This window comes from Eleginops maclovinus, chromosome 18 (assembly GCF_036324505.1).
Source record: "Eleginops maclovinus isolate JMC-PN-2008 ecotype Puerto Natales chromosome 18, JC_Emac_rtc_rv5, whole genome shotgun sequence".
Taxonomy (NCBI): domain Eukaryota; kingdom Metazoa; phylum Chordata; class Actinopteri; order Perciformes; family Eleginopidae; genus Eleginops; species Eleginops maclovinus.
In genome coordinates this window covers 9,173,522-9,185,926 of record NC_086366.1, presented here as the reverse complement: position 1 = coordinate 9,185,926, position 12,405 = coordinate 9,173,522, and the positions used below count along the sequence as shown (strand labels likewise).

At 39.2% G+C, this 12,405-nt stretch overlaps 2 protein-coding genes across 3 annotated transcripts in view; both read right to left on the bottom strand.

Moving 5' to 3' along the window:
• The window catches only part of grk7b (G protein-coupled receptor kinase 7b), a 5,387-nt gene extending 1,040 nt beyond the window's left edge, over window positions 1–4,347 (bottom strand). Inside the window, exons 1-4 of one of the 2 annotated variants that reach the window (XM_063907298.1) lie at window positions 3,689–4,347; window positions 3,126–3,563; window positions 1,563–1,834; window positions 1–423 (exon numbers count right to left, since the gene is read on the bottom strand). The exon at window positions 1–423 is cut by the window's left edge and continues 1,040 nt beyond it. In XM_063907298.1, the coding sequence (XP_063763368.1) occupies window positions 99–423; window positions 1,563–1,834; window positions 3,126–3,563; window positions 3,689–4,285 (1,632 nt within the window). In that variant the 5' untranslated portion in view covers window positions 4,286–4,347 and the 3' untranslated portion in view covers window positions 1–98. The remainder of the gene's footprint in view (window positions 424–1,562; window positions 1,835–3,125; window positions 3,564–3,688) is intronic. The other variant, XM_063907299.1, reaches the window with a different exon arrangement.
• Window positions 4,348–6,612: 2,265 nt separating this feature from the next.
• On the bottom strand, window positions 6,613–8,318 carry rnf7 (ring finger protein 7). Its single transcript, XM_063906176.1, has 3 exons — window positions 8,071–8,318; window positions 7,882–7,929; window positions 6,613–7,091 (listed from the first exon to the last, which is right to left on the bottom strand). The coding sequence occupies exons 1-3, from the start codon at window positions 8,234–8,236 to the stop codon at window positions 6,973–6,975; spliced, it is 333 nt and encodes a 110-aa protein (XP_063762246.1). The 5' UTR covers window positions 8,237–8,318; the 3' UTR covers window positions 6,613–6,972.
• Between the last annotated feature and the right edge of the window lie 4,087 nt (window positions 8,319–12,405).

The window sequence follows — 12,405 nt, the reverse complement described above, 5'->3', positions numbered from 1 at the left end:
AGTGACTGTTATACCTGAACTTACTCATTTGGTATTAAACCAGGCACTTTGGATGTGTAAAATAATTAAAGCTAAAGGATATTTAGTAGATCAAATTCTCACAAAATATTGCATGTGCTGGACTCCTTGTTGCTGTTGTAGTTATTTTCTTTGTGGTTCAGATGATCAAACAAACCGCTGTTGATCATTTCCTTCTGCCATTGGATGGAGACTGCGCCTGTGCTGAACAGCTTGAAGAATTCTTCATCCCTTTGCTCAAACTTTATATCTTCAACGGCGGAAGTGTCCATTAAACGATCTGTGTCCTTGGCGTAGACCACGTTTGATTTTGGCACCCATGGCGGATCCACTAGTCCAGCCTCCAGACAGCGGAAATTGATGCTCTTGAAAAACACATGGTCCCTAGGATCGTCATTGCTATTGCTGGAAAGACAGAAAATACATTTAATGATCAGAGTTGGAAAATAAGGTTATAAAAGCCGTAGGTATTAACCTGGGTAATAAAAGTGTTCGGATAAATTATCTCAAGTAAAACTGGATTGTAGAAAAATGTCATACAGTTTACTATACTGTACATGTCTCTTTTAATTCATATATTTGCATTCTTAACAGAGTAGCAGGACAGACAAATCCACTTAAAACAAACAAGAGAAGAGTCCTTACCACCCTAGTTACAACCCCACAGGTGGTTTTACTGAATTTGCTTGATTAGACCGTCACGCTCCTGTTTGTTTAAGTAGTTTATTTGTTGCACCTGTTGGATTAGGACAACTTTATACACGCACCCCTCAGTCAGACTGGGTGGCCAAAGGGAAAACAACATCCTGCTAAAGGGGAAAACTACAAGAGGAAACTATGCAAGTAAAACATAAATAATATCTGCTTAGATTAAAGGCAGTTGGATTTAACATTGATAAATACACATAATTACTGACGAACCACATGGAAATTGACATGTGCCACCAATATGTGCCTGATTTCAACACTGGGGAAGTCTACTAAGTACAGCCTGAAGGCAAGCAATAGCTTCAGCGCTTGGTGGTACTTCAAGTAGGGATTTATTAGCAAATTAAAGATAATGAGGATTTTTGATAACTCTCAGCCTGTTTTTATGTAGCGTTTGTTTAACAAATTGCTTTTATGCATTGATTTTTTTGTTTTTTTACACCGAAGATTAATAAAAGATGATGAATAGTCAATAACTTTGATAAGATATCTTTTACCTAAATGTCCAACATTAGGGTCGCGTGTTGGCAGCTGCAAATCACCTTTTGGTGCCTGGGAGCCAGTTGTTTCTATGAACCTCAACAATACATTTGTCTCTCTTTATTTAAGCTTTTTGCAGTCTATAATAAAAATCACTTCAAAAGTTAAAAGCACAATTTTTATTTAAGACACGTTATTAAGCAAACTTAACACCTCAGCTGCTACTGTCTGGTGCTGAGGTTTTGAGTTAATGTTACATTCATTTTCTTTGACTCATCAGTCGTCAGTCAGTATATTTTCCATAGCCAACCTCATATGATGAAAAAGGGCTTTAGAAATGTAAAGCTTTTACTGACCGGCACCCAAGGCGAAACACAGCCTTCTTCTTAAGAAAGCATCTGATGAGATCTCTGGAGGAATCATCAAAGTTTTTGTGTTCAAACTTGCAGTCATCCTCCAGTGTGCGACGAGTCACCTCATCATTCTGCACCTTTTCCCTGAAGTCTTTAAATGGCAAACGGGCGGCCACCATCTCATATATGGTACAGCCCAGAGACCACCAGTCCACAGATGTGCGATAGGACTCCTTCCTTAGTATCTCAGGGGCCATGTAACCAGTCGTACCAGCCTGAAAACACAAACAGGGGAGAGAGAAAGTAGGATGAGGAAAAATTCAGAAACATAAACCTTTGTCTTCGGTTTAACTTCAACAATAATTGTGATTTAGTCTGTTTATATTGTCAGGTCTGGTTACATTCTTGGGACCTTGGCATTCATTGTTTTACCTCCTAAAGGACTGTAAAAAAAGTTATCATGGAAGGGAAGGGGATTTCATTTTTGCTGCAGGGACCTGGAACATCAACAAAGGAAATACATTTTTTTATTCAAATAAAAAAAATGGTTTTACTTTTTTATACCATTGGCATAGAAAGGTTAAATGTAAAGGTTGGGTTAACTTGAACTCTATTAATTAATAATAGTAAAACGAGTTGACTGAATTTTAAAGACGTTTGGGGATGGTATTGCAAATCAATCTAGAGATTTTTAAGTGTTAGCTCCCCTGCCAGTCTAACAATTTCAGGAAATAAAGCGGACAAGGATGAGGGGATTGCCATCATAGGAGCACTACAGAACAAGTTTCTACTTGGACTTTTATTTAATCCTAACTTTTTTTATTCAGACTTTAAAAATGATTTGAATATAAAACTGGTGATGAGATCCAATACATCACATGATAACATTTACATTTGTGCTAGTGACTTTAAAATATGCATCACTCTCTTACAAAGACATTTTGTGATTAATTTGTGTAGGGTTTTAGTTTGGAAATAAAAAATACAGACACAATAATATAATAAGACACTGTTGCATTGCATAATGCTGGGTTACAGCATCCATCAGATCAGTGGGCATTATTGTTCATTCAATCTCTTCTGTTGTGAGTGAAGCCTGCTGAGAATCTCCTGACTCATCTCCTTAGACAGGCACGTGGAGGACATATCTGGTATTAGTAGAGCACAGATTAACCAGCTAATGCTAACAGGCTCTGCTCAGTCCTACATACAGTAATGTTGATCAGCCAGTGTAGCGTCCAACTGGGGATGAAGTCAGGCCCTTTTTTAAATAAGATTAGATTGTGTCAAACAGGGTTGTGCTCTCTTATGTTGTCTCTCAGATGTCAGAGCAGGAATAGGAATAATCATATCTATTCCTGGTAAACTGCTTGTATTGGTGGGAGAACAAATATGCTGTGAAGTGGTATAAAATATTGATAATTGAAGGAGAAAGCCAAACAAATATTCTATATGTGAACAGTTTGATTAGGATGGAGATTACATTGTGTCGCATGCCAAATAAAGGCTTTGTACAGTGCACGGCTAGCACTGCAGGTTAATCTGAAGACACGTCACTACACCTACCTTCTGGCAAACCTTTTGGTTCTTTGGCAGCTCTATAGCCAATCCCAGGTCTGACAGCCGACACTGTCCTTTGGCATCCAGCAGCACATTCTCAGGCTTCATGTCCCGGTAAACTATGTCCAAAGTGTGCAGGTGAAGAATCCCAGTGGTTATCTGGGCTGCATAGTAAACAACTCGCTCCATACACATACCACGCACCCCAAGCTCGTAGATGTGGAAATTGAGGTCTCCTCCATTCATAAGGTCCATGACCAGGCACAGGTGGGTCTTGTTGTCGTAAGCGTAAGCTAAGTTTACAATGAAGAGGCTGTTGACCTTTTCCAGGATCCGCTTCTCCAGAAGGGCAAGCCTCTCACAACCTTTCTTCTTCAAGCACCTCTTATCCAGCTTCTTGCAGGCATACATCTGGCCTGTGTGTTTGACCTGCACTGCACACACCTGCAAGACAGAAGAACATTCAATTTTATAATAGTTTTAGAGATAATTTGATATTAGTTTTAGTTACTTAACAATGGTCACACTGTATACATGTTTAATCAAATGCTAAGATTTATTGCACTTACCTCACCAAAGCCACCTTTTCCTAAAGTCCTAAACTCATAAAAGTATTTGTCATTGATTTTCTGTTTCTCGTACTCCTTCCACTGCAAAAACCTATGAAAAAAGGGGCTCTCCTGATACTCCAAGAAAGGTTTACCACTCAGGAAGTCTCTAGTGGCCTTTCTCAACTCGTCCAACATCACCTCATCAAATTTGTTTGATAAAGCCTTGCATATTTTAGCTTCCTCTCCTGTAAGGTATGAGAGAAAACTACTGGAGTCGGGCAGAAAAAACTTAGTGAGGATTCTCTGTTTGGCCTTCTCTCTGGCTTCGTTTTCAGCAAAGCTCCAGTCACTCAGCTCCTGCAGGAACTCAATGGCGACCATATACTGCGAGTTAGAGGCCAGGAGAAACTGCTGGAACAGCTTCCTCCCGATGGGCTGTTGCTCACATAGTGACTCGTAATTCCTCCCCACTGACGCTTGGAGATCGGAGGACATCTTTGGTTTGGGAAGCGACAGAAAGATCCAATGTTCTCTCAGCTTATAGCGATTAATATTCTGAGCCTTCAGGTAGGCCGTGTTGGCCACCAAGTTGTCCAGTCCATGCAGGTTACTCATTTTGGTTGTATGCTGTCACATAGCCTACATGATCAACTACACATGCCGCTCAATCAACTGCAGGTTCCAGTCACAACTAAGCACCTTCATGCTGAACATCCTTTACTGCTTGTGCCTATCCTCTTGTAGCATTAAAAGTAGTACTATTCTGGGGGATTTGCCATCAGCTGAGTGTCTTTGGATGGGTATTTGTAGACGCCACTAAGAGAAAGCAACTTATCTGGTCTGAACTTAAGAGGCTTTAGGCGTGTCTATTTTTAGGAGTTACAAAGTAACTGTGTGTAGTAATTTGTCTGCCAGCATGACATGATGATGTGGCAGATCCTGACTGCAACAAGTTATGAGTGATTTTAGCTTGTTATAAGATAAAGAAGCCACAGAGAATGAGTATAATATGTGAAGTATGCTCACTTCCTCCCTCGCTTATTATGTCAGAAAGGGTGAGGGATTACGGATACTAAATTAGCCCTAATTAGTTAAGTAAGCAGCCTAAGATATTCATTTTCCTGACAGACTTTTAATGTAGCTCTCAGGGGAGTGACAGCTGTACAGCTGCTGATGCTCAGAATGACAAATCCTTTCAGCATAAGCAGTATGAAAGGTACACCTTCATTTCCCTTCCGCCTTCAGCCACATCACTGGCATACAACACATTTGAATTATGCACTCATCAAGATTTTTTTAATAGTAATTTTATGTTGAAAACAATTACAAATGACACTAGTCTTTCTGTTTCTGACACCCTATCGCCTACAGAAGATTTGGACAAAATAACACATACACATTTACTATTATTTTATATTATGCACTTTAGGAAAGTACTGATGTTGTGTTTATTGCAAAATCAAGTAGTACTTTATTTCTGTTGAATTAAAGCAAAGTGCCAATACATATTACTGCATTTAGTGAATTAATCAATTTGATCAATCGTCATTTTCCTTGTCTAATTTTTTAGGTAACTGCATATATTAGGTACAGCGGTTTTTGGGGACATCGCCTTGGGCTTTAGGAAATGGCTTTGCTTAGTTTAATAGACTGAATTATTATATAACAAATACAAAAATAATAATATGGAAATAATCATTAGTTGCAGCAATAATACTTTTGACAAATCACATTAAGTGTCCTATTCATGTGGCATTTTGACAGAAGGTAAAGTGAAGGGATTTCTTATTTTTCACTTCATCCAATGATAATTGTTTAAGGCAATGACCTTCCCGTCAATAGGCTCGTGTCTAAGTGAATTACCTTGTTCAGACCTCCTTTCTAACCATTTTCTAGACACTGCAACTGTTATCGGCAGAGGGAACACTCAAATGTTCTGCATTAATTTGATTGCGGAACATTTATTTTTTTATTTTCTAACAAAAATATAAGAAAAATACATTCTAATGGTTGAATTTGTTAGGTCAAATTCTTGCAACTGCTTTGTAGTGATTGGAGAGTTACCCAAATGTATTACTCAAGAAAAAGTAAATAAAAGCATAACAACAAAATACCAGTTGATCATCAAAATCCGTACTTCAATTCAGTCAATTGTGCTTAAACAAAGGAACTTGGTAATTGACTCCATTCAAAGTGATACTTGAAAAATACATTTTTTGTTTAAATGCGTATTGCTGATTCATCAATCCTAGCAGACTATTTGGATGTACTTGAGTAAATGTCCACGGGAGACTGGAACAAGGCCAACCTCCTAATACATGTTTAACAAGTGCTAGAGTTAGCATGGCCGCCTTCCAGGTAGTTCACTATGACTGCCAAGATAGCATTAAAGGTAACTTAGGGATTGTAGAATCCATCCTTTAACTAGACATTATTGTTTAAGGAACGCTAAATCATTGGGAACTCCAAAGATAATGTTCAAGATATTCATACTTTTAAAGGCCATTTGTTTTAGAGTATCGACACATTTAAATCTAGGTCTGATGGTCTATAGCTCATCAGCTAAGTCTGATATCCAGTAAGGGTTTATTTCCCTCCACTTTTAAAAGGCTTACTGTTGGGAAACTGGATAAGCATCACCTCAAAACCATGCCTGAGATTTGTGACTGATAATTTGAATCATTCAAGAATGTAAATATATTTTTCAAAGGCCAACCAAGACATGCAGTGTTAATGATCATGAATCCGGAAGTACCCAAAACTTGCAATGCTAGATTATTAAACTTTTGTTTTGTTTGTTTGCCAGTAGCAAACACCAGTGTGCGCTCTCTTTTACCTTAATCAAAACATTTGTTGTAAAATTTCAAATCAAGGCAAACCATGTTTCAACTTGTTTAGAGGGATTACTACCAAGCCTGAATTACTGGATGAACAAATACATGTTTACAGCTATACACAATTCTTTTATTTCTTAGAAGTCACATGTTCAGGATGTGCTCGACACCACCACAGACAAAAACGTAAAGCTGACATGTGACCAAACACTGAAACAAGGTTCATCCATCTCTTCATGATTCATCCAGCCACATCCACCAATCAGTGACCAAAGAGTCTGCACCATTTAATTTAGCCCACCTCCTTAGACACCGGGACAACTGGAACATGCATTCATAGGTAGGAGGAAAGTCGCCAGGGTCAGTGGCTCTCTGCACAGGACCCTGCAGTGATCATTGTCAAGTCTCACACCACTTTCAGGTGCGCACAGATGTCTTCTGAAGATTCAGACCGCCTGGAGCTGGAGCTTATTTGCCGATTCTCTGAACCACCCAGTCCTGCTGGCAGAGGGGACAGCGATTGTTCTGCTTCACCCAAAGGGACATGCAACAGTTATGGAAGGAGTGGTTGCACTCTCCCCATACAACTGAGAGAAAAAGAAGATAGAAGACATAGGGAGAGACAATGAACTAGTTAGTCACACAGAATATAAATACAACTTTAATTATGTAATAATGAAGACTAACATCCTTTCAAAGTGTAGGTGCTTACATTTGTGTTTGAAGATCTATCTATTTTCCTTAGTAAAAGGTACAATCTTTGTCATCTAAGTGATGCTTCAATACAGTAGAGCAAGAGATCATGACACCCAATAACGGTTTATAATTTCTGTTAAAATATACATTTACACTAGTCATGAAGCAAAAACATTAACTTCATTTCAGTATACATATAGTTTATTAATTTGCAATAAATGCCTTATTCTAGATTATTTCATTTCTTTATAGTTGATCCGCTAATTTAACTTGCACTGCTTTACTTTCAAATGTCGAGATCTTTGTTTTTCCGTTCTTGTTAAAAAACATATTCAATGATTATAATTATAAATAACAATAATTTGTACTTGTCAGCAAATGCTTGTGAAGTATTTGTGCATATGATACAGACCTTGAGTTCAATATCTGTTGGCAGTAGGCCTAATATAATGTGCGTCACCCAAACAAAACAATGAAATGCAAATTCAGTGTAATGTCAATCATTTGACTGACATGAAACGACCAACAAAAACCCGTCTCTATGACCAGCTGCTTCAGTATGTTTGTTTGACAGCTCCGACCAACTAGCCAATGTTAGCTTGTACTATTGACCTGCCATCTTTATGGTATTTGGTGATTAAAACACAGCTTTAACATAATTTTAAACCAATATAGTCTTACCAACACAGTCCTCTTGTTTGTTCTCCGCCTGGCATCGGAGACAAGCGTCTGCAAATAAAGATATACATGTTACAGATGCGCTAGTGGGGTTACTTCAGGTACTAATCCTGATATTACCTACGTTAGCTCCACTAGCCCGGTGTTCGAGGCTAGGCTAGCCGACTAACAGCGTCAGTTCCTCGGACTCACCCATCACTTGTACCCGGCAGATGGCACACGTGTCACACTCAACGTCCCAGCTCCACATCGCCACAGCATTCCACTTCTTTAGGGAAAACATCTTGTCCCCTCCCGACTTAGAGCTTGAAGAAGTGTTGTGAGAGAGCACTATCGCCGGCTCGTCACCGTCATCCATCTCTGCTGCACAGTTAGCCTAGCTAGCTAAGCTAAACAAAATGGACGTAACACTTATAAGCAATGCTAATGCTAGCTGGTCTTCTCTCCATAGCAACACAAGATGGCGCTGTTCTTCCAGGGTGTGAATAACAAGGATCTATTCACAGCTTCTCAACACACAACAGGTATTTGGCATATTTTATAACTGAAGCCTTTTTTGTTTTGTCGACACTGTCAGATGTTTATTTTGTATAAGCCTACCTGTTAACAAATATTACAGGGAATTTGCTTTACAGTAAGCTAAACTGCACTGCTCTACTGTAACCTTGGTTTCCAGTTTCTTACATGGTTTTATAGTTGATGATTGAATATGTTTTGGAGTATGATAGCCTACTGTAAATGTGTTTGATAGTACAATACGTAAATTACTTTTTACCTAATATAGTCTCGCACAATAAAGTATTATTTATGATATAAGCCTGATGCAAATAAACTGTACTGGATTTAATGGCCCTAAGAATATAAAGCATTTCATTTAATCAAAGAGGTATGGAAAGAACAGGTATTAATGTTAAAAATAGCATTGACTAATCACCATTTTGTGTTTCATTAAATTATTATTACCAATTATAGTTTAAAAAAAAGCATTGTTAATTGTGAAAATGTCCAGATGAACACGGTTTATAAATAGTGACCATACTTAGAATCAGAAATACTTTATTTATCCTTTTCATTACTGCAGCAAAATACAATACAATATGAAGCATAGCAATATAAAATGAACATAATAATATAAATGTACAATGTAAAGTTTAAATGTAAAGTGTGCATGTTATGTCCAGTTAACAGAGAGGCTATGGAGCAGTGAGTTGCCGGCCAGCCAGGGGGGAATTATTGTATAGTGTTATTGCAGTGGGCAGGAATGTTCTCCTGTATCTGTCCTTATGACAGCGGAATGTGAGCAGTCTGTTGGAGAAGGACCTCCGCTGTCCTTCCAGCTGCAGATGGAGAGGGTGGGTGGGGTTATCCATGATGGACAACAGTTTGTTCAGGGTCCTCCTCTCCACCACAGCCTCCAAATTGTCCAGTTTAATGCCGATGACAGAGCCAGCTTCCTTAATTAGTTTGTTAAGTCTGCTGGTGTCACCGGCTCTGATGCTGCCCCCCCAGCAAACCGCAGCAACGAAGAATGCACTAGCAACAACAGACTGGTAGAAGATCTCCAACATCTTTCTGCACACGTTGAAGGATCTCAGCCTCCTCAGGAAATAGAGTCAGCTCATCCCCTTCTTGTAAACAGCGTTGGTGTTGGCCCTCCAGTGCAGTCCGTTGTCAAGGAGCACTCCCAAGTACTTGTAGTCCTCCACAATAGCCACATCCTCTCCCAGAATGCACAGGGGCAGTGGAGACGTCCACTTTCCCCTGAAATCAATGACCATCTCTTTGGTCTTGGCCACATTCAGAAGCAGATGGTTTCTTACATTCCACTCCACAAAATCATCCACCAGTGCTCAGTACTCCTCCTCCCGTCCATCCCTTATACACCCTACCACTGCAGAGTCATCTGAAAATGTCTGCAGGTGGCATGACTCTTAGTTGTATTTAAAGTCAGTGGTGTATAATGTGAACAGGAAGGGAGATAGCACAGTCCCCTGTGGGGCTCCTGTACTACCAACCACCACACCAGACAGAACACTGCCCAGCCGGACATACTGTGGCCTGTCTGTGAGGTAGTTGGTAATCCAGGAGATGGTGGACGCGTTTGCCCTCATAGCCTGCAGCTTGTCACTCAGTAGCCGTGGCTGGATCGTGTTGAACGTGCTGGAGAAATCAAAGAATGTGATTTTCACAGTGCATCCCGATCCGTCCAGGTACGAGTGAGCACGCTGCAGCAGATAAATAATGGCATCGTCCACCCCTAGGCGAATTGCAGAGGGTCTAGAAATTATCTCACCTGCGGTCTGAGATGGGACAAGACAAGTCTCTGCAGCACCTTCATCACATGAGATGTGAGAGCTACTGGCCGATAGTCATTGAGCCCAGAAGGAGTCGTCTTTTTAGGGATAGGAACGACGCAGGACGTCTTCCACAGCACAGTGATGGTCTCCAGGAACAGGCTCAGGTTGAACATTTGAAGAACAGAGGAGACAGCTGGCTGGCGCAGGTCTTCAGAACCCTGGGGCTGATGCCGTCAGAGCCTGAAGATTTGCCATGGTGTAGTTTCTCCAGCTGGATCTTGGCACAAAGTGTGTTTCCCAGACACACACTTGGTTTCTTCTCATTCCAGCTAGTGAAAAGGAAAGAAAATGAAGGAAATTCTTTGTTTTAACTTATAAACCAGAGGAGATGGAGATGACTCATGAGCCGTTAGAAATGCCTTTTGGTCACATGGATAAACGACTGTCAATAATGACATCTCTGTTATAATGCTACACTCAGTAAGGCTTTGATTTACCGCATTAAGATAACTGTATACAGTAATAAAGATTACCTAAGTATACAGAGGTGATAAACAATCCACAACTGCCTCTTCTGGCTTTACATGCAACTTGTATGTAAACCGCTCTGGATTACAACTGTAGTTGAATATTTCTTTCTACCATATTTGTAATATTAGCTCTGCTGATGAAGAGAGGTTTGAGCTTCTTGTAACATGAATAACTTAGTGGCAGATACGGTGCACATTTCTTACTTCCAAATAAGCTTGATAGTAAATCCTCTGCTGGGACTCAATGAGGACAGTAACAGTAGGTGGTCTCATGAATAATTCACTTGGCTCAGCTACGATATCTTTCTTGTCGAGCGCCCCCCTGTGTATACACAGCGCATCGCAGCATGGACCCAAGAACCTGTTCATGCTACTACAACCATACAAGATGCTGATTGTTTTGGGGTGTCATCGTAATAAATATACAGAATTTACTAATATACTATATGCTGCAATGCATGCATGTAAATAATGTATGTTATATATGTAAATGGGTCATGCATCATATAATACTGCAATGTATTTAATGATTATAAAAGGCTTCACAATTTGTATAAATAAAAACATCATTTAGTATAGCTATAGAAAAGGAGTTTTAAACAATGAACACGACAAGCTTGAATGTTATTAATAAAATATATAAATATATGTGTAAAAATACAAAAACAAACACAGACTACGACCCCACTGTTTTCAACAACACCTGTGTGCAATATGCACAAATTTTACTTACTGAAATAACTTTTTAAAAAACTCTTTAAATATTATTTGAATGCCCTTGTTATCTTTTTGCCTCTACCTTCACTTCTGCAGTAACAATGTAAATTACTCCTCTGTGGGACCAAAAAAAAGGCATTCTTATTCTGATCCGACAATTGACAAGCAGTTAACAAATGCGCCACTCCAGTTTAATGTAAGCATTTATAAATATAACAATATCAGACTTCAAGCTAATATTATCAATACTTTTTCAATCAGTGATCATATAGTTACTGAAAGGGTGAGTATCTTGCAGCATCTCTTTATCTGTCATAACCGTAAAAGGACAATAACTTGACAAAACCTCCCCCAGGATTGTGACAGAAAGTGAGCATGTAACAGTCACACCATGTTCTTGTTTCTACCTCCACTCCCCCACATCCCAGTCTTTGTACAGATGCCTGTAGAAAAAAAAACTGTGGTTTTGTCATCACTGTGTGAATCTATCTTGTTTAAACTAACGCTTCATGATGGATTTTTCCACAGCGGGTTAGGAAACCTCTCACACTGTATACAGTGCTGACATGTGGAGTAACATTTTTACTTCAGCAGCACAAGAGTCAATAAGTCAAAAACCCTGCTTGTCTAAACCAGCACCACTACCATTTTCTGTTAAATTTCCCTATGCATTGCTCTCTAGTACAACAAGTTTCACGCTAAATCAGTTTTACAGCATGCTAAATTTAAAGTGTGACTGTTATACAGTGAAACAATTGGCACTGAGTGGATATGTGCTGTAGTAAAGAAGTCTATGATCTACAGCTTAATATAACCTCAAATCCAACAATCAATAAAATGAAGTTGTATTTTCATATTTCTTGTTACATTTACCGGTATGTCCTTCATTAAAGAGTGATTTACTCTGAAGTATGCTATATTATGTACGAGTAGCATCTTTATGCAGATACTACTGTCTCTCCTCTGTCTGTTCTGTCCACATT

What these genes read in the sequence shown, in the direction of transcription:
- rnf7 (XM_063906176.1), bottom strand. Translation starts at nt 8,236, where the DNA reads ATGGATGACGGTGACGAGCCGGCGATAGTGCTCTCTCACAACACTTCT. An exon ending in CTGCCGGGTACAAGTGATGG is followed by an intron (nt 7,930 to 8,070) that starts GTGAGTCCGAGG and finishes CTTTATTTGCAG; the next exon opens with ACGCTTGTCTCCGATGCCAG. An exon ending in CAAACAAGAGGACTGTGTTG is followed by an intron (nt 7,092 to 7,881) that starts GTAAGACTATAT and finishes TTTTTCTCTCAG; the next exon opens with TTGTATGGGGAGAGTGCAAC.